The sequence below is a fragment of the Nanorana parkeri genome, unplaced genomic scaffold, assembly GCF_000935625.1.
Source record: "Nanorana parkeri isolate BGI_ZX_2015 unplaced genomic scaffold, ASM93562v1 scaffold1274, whole genome shotgun sequence".
NCBI classification, from domain to species: domain Eukaryota; kingdom Metazoa; phylum Chordata; class Amphibia; order Anura; family Dicroglossidae; genus Nanorana; species Nanorana parkeri.
In genome coordinates, this window is record NW_017307542.1 from 205,199 (window position 1) to 224,822 (window position 19,624).

General features: G+C 40.0%; 1 protein-coding gene across 2 annotated transcripts in view; it reads left to right on the plus strand.

Annotated features, from left to right (window-relative positions):
* The window catches only part of GLRA2 (glycine receptor alpha 2), a 136,482-nt gene that overhangs the window by 26,181 nt on the left and 90,677 nt on the right, over positions 1–19,624 (plus strand). For both annotated transcript variants that reach the window (XM_018569015.1, XM_018569016.1), the window contains exon 4: positions 14,745–14,968. In XM_018569015.1, coding sequence (XP_018424517.1) covers positions 14,745–14,968 — 224 coding nt within the window. The remainder of the gene's footprint in view (positions 1–14,744; positions 14,969–19,624) is intronic.

Consider the following 19,624-nt stretch of genomic DNA (forward strand, 5'->3'; position numbering starts at 1 on the left):
GGAGCAGGGATGTGTCAGCGGCGCGCTGGTCAGACAAAAGGAGCTCCAGGTGGGGTTGTAATTATCGGGCAGGCACCTCTAGTCAGCTAAATTAGGACCCCACCTGGAGCTCCTCCCACTGGACCAGCGCGCCACTGACTCGTCCCTGCTTCGGCCCAGTGAATCACAGTAAGTGAGGGGAGATTTGGGGGGATTTATTACAGTAACCAATTATGTATTGTCTGCACTGTATTAGCAGTATATACTCTATATAGAGTATATACTGCTAATACAGTGCAGACAATACATTTACAATTATACTAACATGAATGTATCAAATGATCTGTATGTAGCCCTGTACTATGGATCATTTAACCCATTCATGTTAGCAGAGGATCATTGTAAATGTATTGTTGCAGGCACTCTATATGTACATGTACTATATACTACATATAGAGTGCACTGAACAATAGATTTACAATTATCCTCTGCTAATATGAATGGGTTAAATGATCCGTAGTACATGATATGTAGCCCTGTACCCCCTTTTCCACTTACAGAGCTAGGTTATTTTTTTTTAAAATAAATATTAATGTAATTTTATTGGTATCTATCTACCATTAGCTGCCTCATTTCCCACCCTCGGCTTATATTCGGGTCAATACTTTTTCCCAGTTTTTTTTTGGTAAAATTAGGTACCTCGGCTTATATTCGGGGCAGCTTATACTCGAGTATATACGGTATTTGTTTGATAAGCGCAAAAAAACAAAAAAACAGCACATTTCCTGTGTTATGTCAAACTTCCGAGTTATTATCTTGGGCCTCAAAATGACTAACCTTTATGTTGTGGAGATTTGGGATTGGGAGTGGTTAAGTAGTTTAGCAAAATACACTGAGAGCTGACACCTCTCAGTCCACAAAAAAGCTGTGTGTTGTCAGCACATGAAAGAACGTAAGACCTGAATGCATTTCTGGCAGATCAACTGCTATTTTCTGTACTTGCAGGGTCTTTAAAAGGATAAAACATGGGGAAATGTTCATGTATTGCAGAGATATACTGCATTTTTTTTTACATTTTGCGTTTACATACACTTCAGGACCAGAAATGAAAATATCAGATTTAAAAAAAAAGTAGTGTCAACTACAGGACATTCCCGGTATCGCAGTGCAAGTGCTTATGGAGTTGATTTATTAACGTAGACAATTCTGAAACTGTTAATGTGACATTCACCAAACATTTATAGGTTATTAATCATTCCCTGTAATGTAAAATACATGCACCAGGAAGATTCACCTGCAGCGAATATTTGTTGAGTGTCATATCCACTCGTTTAAAAATATATCCTTATTGAAGAAGGTGAAGCAACTGAAGTGAACATAGCTTTACTCATATATACTAAGCTAAAAAAACATTTGCTTTGCAAAATTATAATTTTGTATTCCCTTAGTAAGTCAACCCTAATGACTCTTGTGTTTTACTAAAAAAGTAATTTTCACACCTATGCAATGAATCGGAGCTTGCTCCAAACAATTAGCCTAAGTGGAATAGAAAAAAATCTTTTTCCTAAAAGTTGATTGAATTGCAGGATATTTTAAAGCAAAGGTTCCCACAGTTGCACACAAGATGGGGTTGGAATGCAGGTGTTTCTATATGATGGAATTAGATGCAGTAGTCAAATTTAATACAAAAAATATAGACATGAATTAAAACAGAAGCAACAATATCTTCAAAAAGTCTATGAATACTGGAGCTCTGTACTAAATCAATTAATTTAAATGCATAACATACTTTTATTACTTAAAGGACCATTAAATCTAAAAATTAGGCTTTCATAAAAGAAAGGTATTAATTTAACATATTTATATCCACAGCTCTGATAAAAAATCGTGTGTTCTAGTCTATTAATTGTGCACCTTTAAATCTTCTGTCTTTAAAAAAGCCCTAAAATGCTACCATTTTGATGAAGATCAATTCCAGACTTCAAGCACTGATGTGAACCCAGGAGAAACAATTTACTCATTAAAACTTGTACCAACCACCAAAGGAAACTATTGGGGAAAATGTGATACATATAAATTTAAGAACTATAAATCCACAAAAACCAAAAAACATACTACAACCATTAAATCCAATTAACATCAATACCTCCAAAAATTCTTCCTAAATATCATTATTAAAAAATGAATACATTGATTAATCCCCATAATCTGCAGTAACCATTGTAAGATTAACGTGATTCTCTGATTCTCACTCTATTTGTGTTACATTGTTGCCCTAATGAAGGGTCCTTGTGTGGCCCCGAAACGTCAGTTATAAATATTGCAACATGCATGATGATTTGTCCGATTAAATGGACTTTATTGTTTGAATATTTTCCACTGAGTGCTGGTGATTCCTGTTCATTTGCTGTGATTCTCTGAGGTTCTTGACCTTTGTCTATAGTAAAGTTTTAAAGTGTAGTTCCACTTTTGCAGTCAAATTTGAGAAAACCCACACTATGGGGTCTATTCACAAAGCTGCTGTAGGCAGCCGAGTGAATAAGCGACCCGAAGTGAGCCGAACGCTGTTCGGCTATTCACTTCAGGCTTGTACGGCTGATTTAAGCCGTACACCGGCTAAAATCAGCCGTACATAGGCTTGCTGCCGCTGGCTTTGGGTCAGCCAAACATGCTTAGCATGTTAGGCCGACCCGAAGTGCAGAAGGAGTCCGACTCAGCCGATCCAAAACCTGGATCGGCTGAGCCGAACCTCTGGCAGGCTACTCGCTGCTGTTCGGCCTATTCTCATAGATGCCGAACAGCAGTGAGTGAATAGCCGAATGCCGCCGAGCAGCATTTGGCTCGGGCTATTCTGCTCGGTACCTCCGTGGTACCGAGCAGAATAGAAAAACAGTTAGAAAAGTAGAAACAATAAAATAGAAAACGATTGGTCAGAGCTAGCAGTGACAGCATTCCTAAGCTGTTTTTTTTTATTCAGGCGGCAGCCAACGGCTCCGATGTCAGAAGAAAAAAAAAGACAACAGAGCAGGGAAAGGTTTACTGTGCTCGATCGAGCAGAGTAAAACTTTCCGTGAGAAAGTGTTTCTCTCCCGGGGGGCCGGGAGCTGCTATCTATCTCGGGAGAGTTGGGCTGTCTGGAGATCAGCGTCCCTGGTTACCTTGTAATCAGGGACGCTGATCTGTCTGTGCAAGTGGCTGGAGCCAGCCGTGAGTGCCAAGAAGTCAGTATCAGGCTGTCGGCCAGCCAATGGCCGTCCGTTCAGCCAGCGTTCAGCATATGCCTTCGGCTCGACTGAGCCCCTCGACCAACTTCAGGAGCTGTACGGGCTATAGTGAATAGCCCATACAGCAGCCCTTCGGTTCTACTGAACTGAAGGGGTCCTGGGGTCGAAGCTAGCCGAAGGATCAGCCGAAGCTACAGCTAGATCCTTCGGCAGCTTTGTGAATTGACCCCTATATGTTTGTGTTACCATTCACAGTTTAAAAGGGAAACTAGAGAGTCAAACTGAAGGGTAGACTGAGGTTTTTCTTGTTAACATACAATGCCTCTAAGTTATTAACCCTTTGTTAAGACAGTGTTCAAATCTGGTTTAAAACTGATAATGAGATCTGCCGGAATAGTACACACAGGTAAACATAGCTTCCCACAGCCCCCTCCTTAACATTACATAGAGGGAAAGCTAGGGAGGAATTTTAAGCAAGAAAACACACTTAAAAATGTAAGCAGCGATTAAAACATTTTTGTGTTTTAAGCTATTGTATGTCAACGGAACTAGCAAAATTTAATTTCTCACATCCTTTTTATAAGCTAAAATTTAAGACAGGTTCCTAAACATTTTATGAATACATCTGTATATATTTTTAATATCTCTTTAATTTTAAACGATCTAACCAGAATTTTCGCTTTGTTGGTCCTTTTTAATAAAAACAACGAAAACGTAACATTTACAAAAAAAAATCAAGGAGCTATTTAAAATATGTGTAAAATTATAATTTACATTAACTCAAAGCAGTCGAGTAAAGAGAAAACATGTCATCATCTTTGCAGAATGCTGTTCAATGAGAAAAAAATGTTCACGCTTACTACGCTTGCATTACTACATTGCTGGTCCTCTCATCGCATTTCGCTGTATATTGCAGAACATACCTGTGCACATGTCAATAATCATTACTGCCTCCATATGAGAAAAAAATGCACTTGCACATGCACAGAGATCTAGCATATTGATGAAATTGTGTCTGAAGTAAAGGAATCAGTCTTTTGTTACCATTCCAGACACATCCTGCTTTCTGGGTATCAAAGAACTGAGATATTATCATATTACAGACACAGTTGATTTGTTTGATATTTTGGGTTGTTTCTTGCTTTACATGTATATTATTTAAAAAAAACAAATGCAAATGTTTGGCACTGTGCAATGTCATTTTTTTGTACGGACTACGCCTTTTGAATAAAAGTGAAGCTTTATTATATCATGACCCCTATATGTTTGTGTTACCATTCACAGTTTAAAAGGGAAACTAGAGAGTCAAACTGAAGGGTAGACTGAGGTTTTTCTTGTTAACATACAATGCCTCTAAGTTATTAACCCTTTGTTAAGACAGTGTTCAAATCTGGTTTAAAACTGATAATGAGATCTGCCGGAATAGTACACACAGGTAAACATAGCTTCCCACAGCCCCCTCCTTAACATTACATAGAGGGAAAGCTAGGGAGGAATTTTAAGCAAGAAAACACACTTAAAAATGTAAGCAGCGATTAAAACATTTTTGTGTTTTAAGCTATTGTATGTCAACGGAACTAGCAAAATTTAATTTCTCACATCCTTTTTATAAGCTAAAATTTAAGACAGGTTCCTAAACATTTTATGAATACATCTGTATATATTTTTAATATCTCTTTAATTTTAAACGATCTAACCAGAATTTTCGCTTTGTTGGTCCTTTTTAATAAAAACAACGAAAACGTAACATTTACAAAAAAAAATCAAGGAGCTATTTAAAATATGTGTAAAATTATAATTTACATTAACTCAAAGCAGTCGAGTAAAGAGAAAACATGTCATCATCTTTGCAGAATGCTGTTCAATGAGAAAAAAATGTTCACGCTTACTACGCTTGCATTACTACATTGCTGGTCCTCTCATCGCATTTCGCTGTATATTGCAGAACATACCTGTGCACATGTCAATAATCATTACTGCCTCCATATGAGAAAAAAATGCACTTGCACATGCACAGAGATCTAGCATATTGATGAAATTGTGTCTGAAGTAAAGGAATCAGTCTTTTGTTACCATTCCAGACACATCCTGCTTTCTGGGTATCAAAGAACTGAGATATTATCATATTACAGACACAGTTGATTTGTTTGATATTTTGGGTTGTTTCTTGCTTTACATGTATATTATTTAAAAAAAACAAATGCAAATGTTTGGCACTGTGCAATGTCATTTTTTTGTACGGACTACGCCTTTTGAATAAAAGTGAAGCTTTATTATATCTAAATATTTCAACAAAACATCTAAAAGTTGTATATATGGATGTTATATTAGATTTATTTTAGAAATAACATAGTGATTTGGCCTATTTTTTTTATTGGTTGACAAATATGGACAATGACCTTTTCCAATATTATGTCCTAGTCTTCCTCACTTGAGGGTGATTTAATAAATAATACGCAAAACCGCAGTCCAGTGTATTTAAAGTCCATTTCTTATAGATTTGGAAAGTAGGGGATAGTTAGTAGTTTTGTCAGTTGTTTTTCCATCTATGTCCCATTGTGGAGAATTACCTCCAGTTTCCATAGACACAAGATAAAGTGAGAGGATATCTCTCCAATGTGAGAAAAATCCTATCTTAGACAGTTGGGTAGATTTAATCTTTTTTTAGCTTTGGATAGAGCAGGGTAGGTTTCAAACCTCTCTTTTTTTATTGCTGCCTGTGTCCTCCTGGTGAGATTCACCATTTATTTTTGTACTGGTGTCAGCAAAATGTTGAGCTGTCAGCAGAACCATAACAGAAATCATCCACAGGGGACACTTGTTTTGGATTTGCCTTACTTTAGACATATTTTATCTGACTTCCTCTTTTGTCTATGGACAATTGGGACAGAGATAGCAAAAAAAGAAAAAAAATGTAAAGGGTTTTTTTTTTTACCATCCCTATGCTATTATGCTTAACCCAAAAAAAATGGTTTTAAGCTTAGCTGTGCTTTAATTTGAATCTGTTACACATAAAAGTTGATCACAGTGTTGCAGAGCAGATTGAATTAAGGCACATATACTGTAATGATGATCCCATTATTAAACAATCACCAGAAAAAATAGAAATTACCGTAGATTCCTGTTATTTAAATGTTGAAGCCTAGAGCAGAGAACAGTATAGTCAGGAACTCTTAAAGGAGAACTATGGGGTCAGTGTTTTCCCCCATAGTTCTCCTTAGGGTAACGGGAGGACACAAACTAGCGTCCTCCCGTTACCCTAAGCTCAGTATATGCGAGCTACAACTCGCGGTATACTGAGATGCCGCAGCCGGAGCGGATCACGACTTAGATGACGGGATCCGCCCAGCTGCGTGAGTGACAGCTGGCTCTGCCTATCTAGAGGCAGAGCCAGCTGTACCCGCCCCCTCCCCCGTCCGTTCCGCCAGTCAGCGCTGGCAGATCGGAGCGGGGAGAGGGGAATCCAGCCCCTCCCCCTGTCACGGCAGAGAGCCGTGACAGGATCGAGAGGCGAGCGAACCCGGTGTGTGTTCGCTCACCTCCCGATCTACTGAGCCGACCTGTGACAGTCTCATTGTCACAGGTCGGCTAGAACTATGAGGTGAGTGAAAAGCACTCACCTCATAGTTCTCCTTTAATGCTGAGTTGTGTCAGGACACAGGATTCACAATGTTGGGACTTTGAGTAAAATTTGAGGTGCACTGTTTCTTTATTTTAGACTCCAACAGAACAAAAAAGTAGATGATAATGTATTTCTTTATTAGATTACTAAACTACTATTTGTATTCTGTTTAGACTGAAAGGTTTAATTCGAATAAAAGAAAAATGACAACACAACACTAATTACAATAACAAATTACCTTTACTTTATCCCAATGTTTCAACTAGGTTTAATGGTTTATACTAGAGCTGACTAGAGGCTAAGGAGGTTATTCACAAAGCTGTCGTAGGCCTTTAAACAGCAATAAAAAAATATTTTAGCTGGAGTTAGGTTTTGAATCTGTTGTTGGATTCACATCTGCATGATGATTGACATAAATATTTACACAATTTATTGTGTGAATATTTTCATCTTCCTTAGTAACTCAGCCTAGTATATCAATGTTCTTCACAAAAATTTAGAATTACTCTTTAATGATATATATTTATGTTATAGCTTTTGCTAATTTAAGAATGTTCTAACATAATCTTTACATTAATGATACATACATGTATAAAACGATTTATTCATATAAATGGTTCATGTATCTGAATTGAAGTACACCTAAGATACTTACAGGGGTGAACAAATGCTGGCTTATTTCTGGAAATGCTAGTTCCCTAATTCTCCAGTTTAAATAGTTTTGAGTTACAGACCCGGAATCACCATGCTGTAAATGAGTGTCGGAAAATTATAAGAGTGCCTATCACTCTGCTTCTTCCAGGTCAGTGACTTAGAAACAATTGAAGCCAAAGTATTAGCATGGCAGCAAGGGAACTAACATCCTCAAAAGGAGAGATCAGCAATGGCAGCCCCCATAATTTTCTCATAACCAATGTACTTTAAGTTAATCCTCTACACAGGCACAGTTGCTAACTTCCCTCTTAAAGGTAAACACCAGGCAACATCTAAATCCACATACAGGGTTATTCACAAAATGGGGTGAAGAGTTTGGAGAAGGCAGGAGAAGTGAACAATCTAGGACAACATCGCTGAACTGGAAAGTGAGCTGAATTGGAGAATTTTTCCAGTTCAGCTATATTGGCCTAGATTGTTCACGTCTCCTGCCTTCTCCAAACTCTTCATTCTTTTATGAATAGCCCTGATAATAAATACATTAAAGGAAGCTGTTTTACCCTTCAATTGATTCACATTGCTATCAATTCAGTCCTTGGATTCACACAGTCCTGACAAACAGCACACCTACGGGAATGACACCAACTTCTCTTCTGCAATTAGGGAATATATTGTTGACAGTTCCCTGTTTCCAGCCTGTGATTGGGTAGAAAAGGAGCAGCAGCAGGCTAATGAGTTCTTTTTTCTTGACAGTTCCCTGTTTCCAGCCTGTGATTGGGTAGAAAAGGAGCAGCAGCAGGCTGATGAGTTCTTTTCTCTTGACAGTTCCCTGTTTCCAGCCTGTGATTGGATAGGAAAGGAGCAAGCAGCAGAAGACTGATGAGCTATTTTCTCTGTTATCTCTGCTCTCTCTTTCTATTAGTTTTTTCTTTGCAAGAAAATGTGCATGAACCTCACCTGATTGGCTCTCAGTGATGCCCCACTTCCAGTCCCACTCCCAGTCTGAGTCCAATGTATACATAATATAAGCCACTGAAGAATATAATAAATACATGTGTTTTGCTGCAGTTCTGAGCAGCATTTCTAACTGTAATGTATAGTTTGCCAACACTGCGCAAAAATATATCAGCTGGCTGTGTCTGATTACAGGTTTCTCTGTGCACTTCCTGTATGAAACATGGCTCTGCGCATGGTGACAGACAGTCTAAATTACACAACTAATCTGTCGCTGTGGGGAAAGGAAGACACAAACAAGAATCCGAGCACCACACACAGATTCAAACAAATTGCTGCTTTCCTCTGAAATTACATCCGGAATTTCAGTGACATTCTACAACAATCCATACAGATGATTTGTAAATCTAGTACCAGAGGATGTGGGGGCATTTTCAGAGTTGTTATGCAATGGAAATTACAGAAAATATATAAGTACTGTATTCTTCCTCCAAGAAGTAGGTAGGCCCCCACCTTCAAAATGTCAAGCTCAAATTGTATCTAGACCCAAAACACTTTTTGTGTTCCCTATGAGGACATTCACCCTCTCTATTTGTCAGGGTAGCCATTGTCACTGGGTATGAAAGCATGCCTCCCATTTTTAGAGGATGGCAAAGAGAGACACCTTGATTTGAAAGAGAAAGTATGTAGACATAAGACACAACCCCGCTGTGCCCCTGGTTACATGGACCAAAAATAATGAATTCCTTAAAACTGGTTAGTTAAAACCCTATTAATTAACCCTATAAAACCCTATAAACTTCATTTATTACATAAAAAGTTTAGTTTTTATGCAATTAAACACTTTAAGTTAATAAATAGTGAGTTTTTTTAGAGGTCCATACATTATGCCAAAAAGAGAAGAAAAGAAGAACAGAGGGGGTTTGGATCCAAGAGAGGAAGAGACCCTCCAAATCAGAGGCAACTGGTAGCTATGTTGAAATTGAAGGACAATTCAAAATTTGGAGCAGTCACTAGAACAGGAAGTGAAGAGCTACACTATATTGCCAAAAGTATTGGGACACCCCTCCAAATCATTGGATTCAGGTGTTCCATGAAGTTTCCTTGCTACTAAATATTCCACTGTCAACTGTTAGTGGTATTATAACAAAGTGGAAGCAATTGGGAACAACAGAAACTCAGCCACAAAGTGGTAGACCATGTAGAATGACAGAGTGGGGTGAGCGCATGCTGAAGCGCACAGTGCACAGAAGTTGCCAACTACCTGCAGAGTCAATAGCTATAGACCTCCAAACTTCAAGTGGTCTTCAGATTGGAACAACAACAGTGAGTAGAGAGCTTCATGGAATGGGTTTCCATGGCCGAGCAGCTGCATCCAAGCCTTACATCACCAAGTGCAATGCAAAGCGTTTGATGCAGTGGTGTAAAGCACGCCGCCACTGAACTCTAGAGAAGTGGAAACATGTTCTCTGGAGTGATGAATCCCGCTTCTCTGTCTGGCAATGCGATGGACGTGTCTGAGATTGGCGGTTGCCAGGAGAACGGTTCTTGCCTGACTACATTGTGCCAAGTGTAAAGTTTGGTGGAGGGGGGATTATGGTGTGGGGTTGTTTTTCAAGAGTTTGGGCTTGGCCCCTTAGTTCCAGTGAAGGGAACTCTTAAGCCATCAGCATACCAAGACATTTTGGACAATTTCATACTCCCAACTTTGTGGGAACAGTTTGGGGATGGCCCCTTCCTGTTCCAACATGACTGCGCAACAGTGCACAAAGCAAGGTCTATAAAAAAACATGGATGAGCGAGTTTGGGGTGGAAGAACTTGACTGGCCTACACAGAGTCCTGATCTCAACCCGATAGAACACCTTTGGGATGAATTAGAGCGGAGACTGCAAGCCAGGGCTTCTCATCCAACATCAGTACCAATGTGTTTCTGGAAGAATGGTCAAACATTCCCAGAGACACACTCCTAAACCTTGTAGACAGCCTTCCCAGAAGAAGCTGTTATAGCGGCAAACGGTGGGCCAACTCAATATTGAACCCTACAGACTAAGACTGGGATGCCATTAACGTTCATGTGCATGTAAAGGCAGGTGTCCCAATACTTTTGGCAATATAATGTATCTTCCAATATGGACACTTGTTCTGGTAACAACTTTGGGGATATTCCTTTCAATTCCTGTTGTGTCTACAGGAGAAAAAGTGAAGTATTATATCCCAAAAGGGACACAGATAGCAAAAACACTGACAGAGGTTTAACCCTTCCTTACACTATCACAAAAAAAAAAAGGTTTTAGCTATAGATTTGCTATGGTTCTCCGTCTATGGCCCCTCTATTATATGCATAGAGATTGCAAAAGGTGGAGACCTTACTATTTTCCTGAAATACTCCTTGGAATAAACTTGTCAGAAGCAAACATAGCGGATGAAAAATGTGTGTGAAGGGTTTACCTTTATTGAAAGCCACACACAGTGGCAGAACTATCGCCGGTGCATGCAAAATGCGCAGCAGGCTTCCCCGCTACGCTAATAGCGTATCTTCGCAGAAGCTGCACACAGTGTGCCGGTTTAAATAGTAACCGGCACGATCTGTATTCATATAATGACAGCGTGAGAGTCGGGACGCTGCGCTTGTCGGTCGTTCCAGGGATCAGGTGAGTATTAAAGGGTTATTAAACCCTCTGGCTTGTTTGCATATATATGAGGGTAGCAAGCAGTAGATATATGCAAAAAGTTGAAAAAAAACCACGCTTTAACAGCGGTTTAAACTTACCCCGTCTTTGCCGCGTGCTCCCGTCCAAAAATCCGAAACTGCTCAGGCGGCTGCAAAGCATCTTGGGGCGGGCACATGAGCAGTTCGGATTTTCGTCCGGGAGACGAGGAGAGACACAAGGTAAGTCTATGGACGCGTGCACCCGCATGCAGACCCCGTGGGACAGGAAGTGCCAGCAAGGACAGAGGAGTCAGCGCTGGATCGGAGACCCGCCGCACCGCTGGAGGGACAGATGAAAACATCAGGAAAGAAGATCGGATTAGGAGACATCAGTTAAGGTAAGTGCTGGCATTTACATTGGGGGGAGGGGGAAAAATTGACTTTAATGTCACTTTAACCACTTCCGGGCCGCAGTACGTCTATAGACAGCGGTCTGCAGAAGTGGGTAAAACAAGAACACAGCTGCTCCGACAGCCGTGCTCTTGGTACTGCTTGTAACAGCAGGCGATTGCTGTGTAACTTACAATCGATCTGGTGTCTGAACAGCGGCTGGATCGTTTGCACCGTGTGGTACCAAACCCCACCGCAGCGGCCACTAGGTCGGTGGGGCTCCCCGCAATGATCAGAGAGAGATTCAGCCGCTTCCAGCCGCTGATCTCTCCTCCAATTACTGGACGCGGAAGTGCTGTGTATTACATCACTTCTGGTGTCACTGTACACAGTCTCTGGCTCTTAGAGCCAGGACAAGAAGCTGGGAAAGCAGATCTCGGCTTCCTCAGCTTGTTTGAGGTCTCTAGGTGACATGAGGGGTCTAAAAGACCCCTCATGCCTCCATAAAGAGGACCTGTCACACCCTATCTGCTATTACACAGGGTGCTTGTTAGTCCCCTATGTAATACCAATAGGGTTAGTGTACAAAAAAAGTGTTTAAAAATTAAAGTAACATAAAAAATAAAAAAAATGGGGAAAAAAATGTATAAGTCCCCCGTCCCCAGATACACACATGTTGGAGCGCCTACATGCGGAAAACGACAATTGTGCTGCACATGTTACATATCGCCTCGAACGTCGCAGTGAGAGCAATAATGAAATTTTTCTGCCGATAGAGCCACGCATCCCTGATTTCTTTCCTCCCCGCTGGGCGCTGCTCTGTGTCCCAGTGGGGAGGATAGAAAGTGAAAACCGGCCGAGCGCTGTGTTTGTGTTTTTTTTTGGGGGGGGGGGGGGGGGGTCCTCCACTGACCACACATAAAAATGATCAGTAGCTCAGAGATAATGCAAATTAAGCTATATGCAAATCTTGATTTATGCTGTAAAAGTTGGTCTTGGCCTTCTCTATTCCACTCTCTTGGGCCTCTGTATTAGTCCTATGTTGTGATGGACAGCCTCACTGATCATTAGGGCAGAAATCTATATCTGTGGGTTTACTGATCTTTCAGACAGGTGATTTTCATTTCACTTTTTAGGTTGAACACAAGACACAAGTTAATGAAGCTCTGTTTTCATTAATATATTATTAAATGTATTTTTTAAAAGAAAGTAGTTTAAGTACCTGAGTTTGACCTGGTATAAGCCCCCTGTACAAACAGGTTTGAGTATGAAAAGAAGAAGCAGAGCAAGGAGCCACTCAGTTCATGTGCTGTTGTCTAGCATGCTGACTATCCGATCACAGGCTGGGCAGGTTCATAACAGCCTGGCCTTGGAGGAGTTGAATGATGCTGGCTGTCAGGTTGAAGACATCTAATGATGGGAAAAAGTACTGCATTGGACAGCTCTTGGTTGAAGTCCAACATAGCAGCAAAAGCTGCTTTTCTTATATATTTAAAGAGCTAATCATTTGTATCCTTTTATATTAATCTTTAGTCCTTGCTGAAACAGTTCCTATATAAGGTAAAACCAGTGGCGTCACAAGGGGGGTGCCCGCACCCGGGTGACACCATTGGAGGGGTGACACCAAAATGACTCACAGTCACCCCCCCCCCCCTCTGAAAAGTCGGGCGCTCGGTCATGGACCGAACGCCCAACAGTATCAGGAGAGAGGAGGGGACCCGGCGGCATATCTTATCCCACCAGGTGACTGTCCCCTCCTCTCTCTGTCGGCCTCCATCACCAAGATGGCCGCTGGCAGGTATCAGAATACTGCCACGCGTGCGCGACGACATCATCACGCACGCGCGTGGTGACGTCTCGGTGGGGTGACACTCGGTTACCGCTCCGGGTGTCACCCAGCCTCGGGACGCCCCTGGGTAAAACAGTTCCCATATATGTATTTAATTGTGTATTTAGCTGTTTACCTGGAATTTAAGAACCATTTAAAAACAGATTCATTATTCAAACATACAGATTCTTCAAGCCAGAAATCCCATATGGACACAGCAATCATTTTGAACCTAAACAATGAGGAATCCTCATTCTGGTATAGAGTTCATGGAAGACTGCACTCTCCCAGCCTAGGATCAGGGAAAAGGGATACAGTGATTTGACTGAACTGTTGTGACATTACTAGGATAACAGCGTCTATTATTCACTGATCTATATATCATATGGCATATGGAGGACATTTAAAAACCCATCAACTCATTGCAACACCATTGTTCCCAAAACCGCAAAGCATAATTTGTTTGCATCAAATTAATTATGGTTGTTTATTGTGCAATGCTGAGATGCAGACTATTAGGGTATGTTGTGCTGTGGCATTTGCAAATGCAGCATCAGTGTTAAACTAAATTATATTCACATTGTGAAGAGAGGGAGATACTCTTCAGGTTTGGAAAACAAAAACAATAAAACAAGAATAGCTTCTGCCTTTGCTTCATTTAAAACATTCAGACAATAAGGGGGACAAAAACATCAGTTCCCGCAATGTTTAAAGATTCTTTTTATGTATTTTGACATCATCTTAGAACATCTTAACTAATTAATAATACTGTTCATTACTGATGTTCATGGTTATTATGGTCCACTACACTAGATATTCGTTCTGAGAATTCCTGGTGCTAAACCCCAATTATAGTTCGAAGTATAGTTTACTGAATTCAGCAAAACATTCACCCTTCACCAACATCTACAATACCTTTTCCAGCAGAGGAGGAACCTTCATCCTGTTGTTCTGTACAGTGCTTAGCATACTCCAGTCCAGCGAAAAAAATGCATTTTGCTGCTGTATAACATGCTTGTCATACTAATCCAAACATATAAAAAGTTGCCATATGCAAAATGGGTGCCTGTGTTATTACACGGAGTAGTTACAAACAAGGAATATCTGCTTTTCTTTGAAAGCCCATCTAACGCAAAAAAGAAAGGTTAGTGGAGCTTAGTTCAAGAGCATTTGCAGCTATGCAGAGAATGATTTGCTGCTTTATATTTAATTTGAAAGTCTAAATATTTGTTTTGTGGACCATACATAGTCTGGAAGAGGCTATTCCTGAAAGAGTATCTAACATCTTCCACTACCATTCCATATGTAACTACTTTACATCCAGAGACACCTGCATGTTTAGCCTATTGCAGTGCAGGGGTCACTGGCAGTGATGAAGTTAAAGTGCCACACGTGACAAAGCCTTAGCCATAATATTAATTCTTTATTCAACACTTTTCTAGGATTACCGAGTTAACATTTTTTTGAGGCAGCAGTGGAATGACCCCAGACTGTCTTACAGTGAATACCCTGATGACTCCTTAGATTTGGATCCTTCTATGTTGGATTCGATTTGGAAACCAGATTTGTTCTTTGCTAATGAAAAGGGGGCAAACTTCCATGATGTCACAACGGACAACAAATTGTTGAGGATTTTTAAAAACGGAAATTTGCTGTACAGTATCAGGTAAGCTAAAGTGTTTATTTGGTCAGCTGGATAATAATGTAGATTTCCTATCTACATTTTCTACCCAAAAATTCCAAGGGTAGCCACCACACTCTACTTGTGAAGTAAATGCCTAGGTGCTCATCCGCAAAAAATATCCATACAATTTCCAAAATAGGTATAGAGACATTCACAGGTCTTACAACGGAGATACGTCAAAGCAACAGCATTTTATTGTCAACATTTTGATGGAGCTCAATCTGTCCTTATCAAGATGTCTTGATCAAGGTCTTGATCAGACTAAGCTCTGTGAAAACATTGATAATAAAATGATGTTGCTTTAGCCTGTCTTCGCTGCAAGGCCCATGAGTGCATCTATACCTAATTTTGAATTTTATACATTTTCTACCTACATATTTATCACATGCTCTTCATTTCTCCACATATTTAAGTAGCTATCTGCTTTATTTTCACATTACCTGACCTTGCTCTGTCCTATTACCTACACCTATTTTTTTTAAACTTTACTTGCTGCCATGAGTCATCTGTAGATAGTTGACAATAAATGGGAAAACATGACAATATGAAGCAGTTCTTATAATACATAGGCAACAAATGGTCAATCGTTACAATATCTGCCCAACATATTTGAAATTTTGAGTGTACGTGGGCAACAAACAAGCAGTCATAGCATACCATGTGGGCAGCTAGCTAGAAAGTGCCGCAATACATATTAATAGGCATTCAGCTTTTTACCATTTGTTTTGTAACATTTACCAAAAATGCTAATACCAAGGAATGTGTAATTTGTAATCAAAGGATATGAAATACTAATATTTAAAATGAACAGGTCACAATCCCAGACAATTCTGTACACATGATGAAAAATTGCTGAAGCAGAGCTTAAAGTGCACATGTATACAGACTATAGACATTAAACTATTTATATATTTTAACAAGCTGTAAAAAAATGCCTTTCTCAACTCTCTAATTGCTTTTAATGTGAAGTTAATAATTCTCGAAGATTTTCAAAGATCACAACAAAGACTCCAATGTTGGGTTTGAGATGGTTTCTAAGAACTTAGGAACATTTGCTGGTTGTTTGAATTAGAGGGCTAATAGGCTGACAACATCTGCTCTCCACAGAAAAAAAGAAAAACATTTCTCTGCCTGTCTTATGTACTTTGAAAATGGATTTCTCTACAAGGCCTATAGATTCAGAGATAAATGAGGGCTTGTCTTAAAGTGAAATATGCAAATACTTAAGTGTGCATGATCTGTGTACAGGTTTACTTTAAAGTCCAACTGCACTTTTAAATAACAATAAAAAAATAAATAGCCCATCCCTTGTTTAAATCTGTTAAAACTAAAATAGCCGCTTTTGCTGCAAAACTCAACTTCTCTTCAGCAATCTTCAGTCTCACCACTCTGGAGTTGGGCTTTAATTCTGAAGTGCATACCTTTCCTGGAGAAAGTTGCTTTTGGCTCCCTGAAGTGTTGGTCACATGTCTAAAAGCTTAGGCATTATTCTCTATGCCTGGGATAGCAAATTAACTGTTCTTTTAACCAGACCGCCATATTGAAGCAAGATGTAAACAAAGTCCTTCATTCTTGTGGTAAAAATAAAATCAATGTATCTGCATCTGAGGTCTGTAGTTCTGCAGGCAGTTTTACCTTAAACCTCGGCCTAGGTCCTCTTCAACTCCTATAATGCCTGGACCGTTGCAAGCAATGCTTGTCTTGATCACATTTCTTGCAGAAATGAAGGATAAAACATGAAGTTTTTCCAGCATTACAAATTTAAACAACTTTGGTGCAGGTGCATATTGTGCATTAATTTGCTTAATTTTTATAACAACAACAAATTCTACAGGGATTTACAGAGCCCGCAGCCCACAACCCACATGTTCTTACCACCAAAAGAGCTTATCTCTAACGCAGTTATAGAAACACACACACACCAAACGGTAATTTTTTTGTGGAAGCCAATATGCATTTGAATTTTAAGAAGGGAATGATGTAAATGCTGGAGAACATACAAACTCCATACATATGGTGTCCCAGCACTACACCACAAAAGCACTAGCTTTCTTATATTGTGTCTTTCGTAGGGTTTGCGCACCATTTGTCTAGGGGACAAGCACAGCTAACTGGCCTTTTAATGGTAGGGACAGATTTTTGTGTGTTAAAGAAAATGTATCATGCAAAGTGTGCCACCGTGCCTCATTGCTTGGTGGGCATGGTGAAAGGTGGGTGTTCCTAAAGGACATGGTTTATTGTGGAACACCTTTTCACATCTTGCAGCATCCCCCTTCTTTGCAACTATCTCATTTGGTCACAACACCTCAAAGTCACGTAGGCAGTTGGTGCTGGAAAAACTCCCTCTGCTAGACTCTGTGATTGCAGGTCTAGACAGGGAGCATGTGGCTATACAATGCTCAGCATGAGCACTGACTGCGGGTCACACACTGTTCAGTGTCTGAATGGTGACAAAGCTCCACGAAGGTCCACCATCCCAACATATCTCATTAGTGATGGACCAAGGGACACATGTATCCATGCTCCTCAGCCCATGCCTCCCCCGGTTTGCTAGCAAATTCAAAGTTTAGAATTAAACATAAAATTATATATTTAAAAACATGATTCTTTATTTGCATCTAAACCCTGGCATGTGTTTTAGTCATTAACCATTGTCGGCTGTTTAAAGCTGCAGCATTGTAAAGTAAGGGATACATTTGTTTTTCTTTTGAAATGTGAAATCTTGTGCCTGATGTCTGTCAGAATATTGTTGCACTCCAAAGTACAGCTGTGAACACCGTTTTGCATAAGTTTTCAGAATTTTTAACTTGGGAAAATGTCAAGTGCATTATTCAGTTCATTTCACAATGGCACCCAACTGGCTTCTATTTCTCAGGGAAATGGCATTTGATGTCACTTTGGCTAGAAATACCATTCTATCTAATGTAATGGTTTGACAGACTGCTTGTAAGCTTTCCCTTTGTAAATAAAGCTATGCTGATGTGTCACTGAACATCAGATTGAAATGTATTGTGATTTTGGAATTTTCTTTTTCTACTCTTCTTACTAACATGTTCTACATGTTCTTCTATTTTTTTTTTTTTACCTGCACTAAGGACACCACTTATAAAGCAGCTTCAGACATTTCACTTTTCTATGAAAAGCGTCTCTTACACATTTATGAAGCTCTGCTGCATTCTTTATAAACGTGGTTTTCATAGTGCAACTCTGGAGCAAGAAAGCCCTATTTATTCTAATGCATGGGAAAAAATATGCTGTTTGAAGAAACCTGTCATATGACCTTAAAACATTATTCCTATCCTCCTGTGAAAGGTCTTTGTAGTGTTAACGGAGAATACACTGCATGGCATTGTAGGCTTGTAGGAAGCTAATAATTGTGTCCAATTGAATACAGAGTTATCTCGAGATTCCAGGGGCCATCCTGGAAACACAGAGGCTATATAGACCCACTTTCCACATGACAGTGAGGTCCTTTGCCTGAGGTAATTGTGCACCAACACACTACCCACTTGTTAGGGACAGATAGGCCTTGCCCCTCAGTTGAAGAGTGGTGGAGCCCTGAGACCCAGGAGCCAAGGTGGTAGTTTCCTTAAAGAAAGGTATAAACTGTGGCCGCACACCAGTAGCGCTGACCAGCTGTTACTAAAGTGAAGAGATTCGGACCGGCCCCAAAAGCTTAACCTCTTCCAGCTGGCAAAACATATATATGTGGCAGTACGGTGGATGAGGCTTAAAGTGACAATAAACCCTTTAACATAAACCAATACTGTAATGTGTGCCTTACTGTAATCCATGGTAGTTTCCCTTCTCTATGCTGCTCTTCCTTTTAAATCTGTATCTCTTCTCATGCTTGGGGAGAACTTCCCTTTGCAGCTGAGTGCCTCTTCCTGTAGTGCTGGCTCAGGTTGTGAACCTTCACACAGACACCATTAGGGTGATTTACTAACCTAAACACACACACACCAGGTGTGTGTGATTTTCACACAGCAAAACGTATTTATCAACCAAAAAGTCTCTAAAAGCATATTTCCACTAATGCCATATATGGAAAAATCATGCACATGATGCATATATAATGCTGCTTCACAGTTTAGACAAAAATGGTTAGCTCATGCATTTACATTCCTGCATTCATCAACGCAAGCAACATAACATAGAGCTAATTTACACCACATTACCTTGCAATTCATTGCAGGGCTTTGCACAACACACCTGCTGGGTGTGTACACACTACAAAGGTGTTTCGATTCCTCCCATAGATCATGCTGGGAGGGAACACACTACAGAGGTGTATACACGTTCGTGGTGTGTTTAAAAGGTTAGTAAATCAACCCCCATGTATCCATTTCAGAGACAAGGCAGTCTGCTGCAAAACAGAAGTTCTGCCCTAGCATGAGAAGAGATACAGATTTAAAAGGAAGAGCAGCAAAGAGAAGGGAAACAACCATGGATTACAGTAAGGCACACATTACAGTATTGTTTTATGTAAAAAAAATCTGAGGGTTTAATGTCACTTTAACTCCAGGCTGCCACATATATGAGTCCATAAGGATCCGCTGTTGTGTGATGAGTGTGCCCCAGATCTTTATAAGTAGGCCCCTAAGACAATGATATCTGGAGTCTGATTGTTAAGACCAG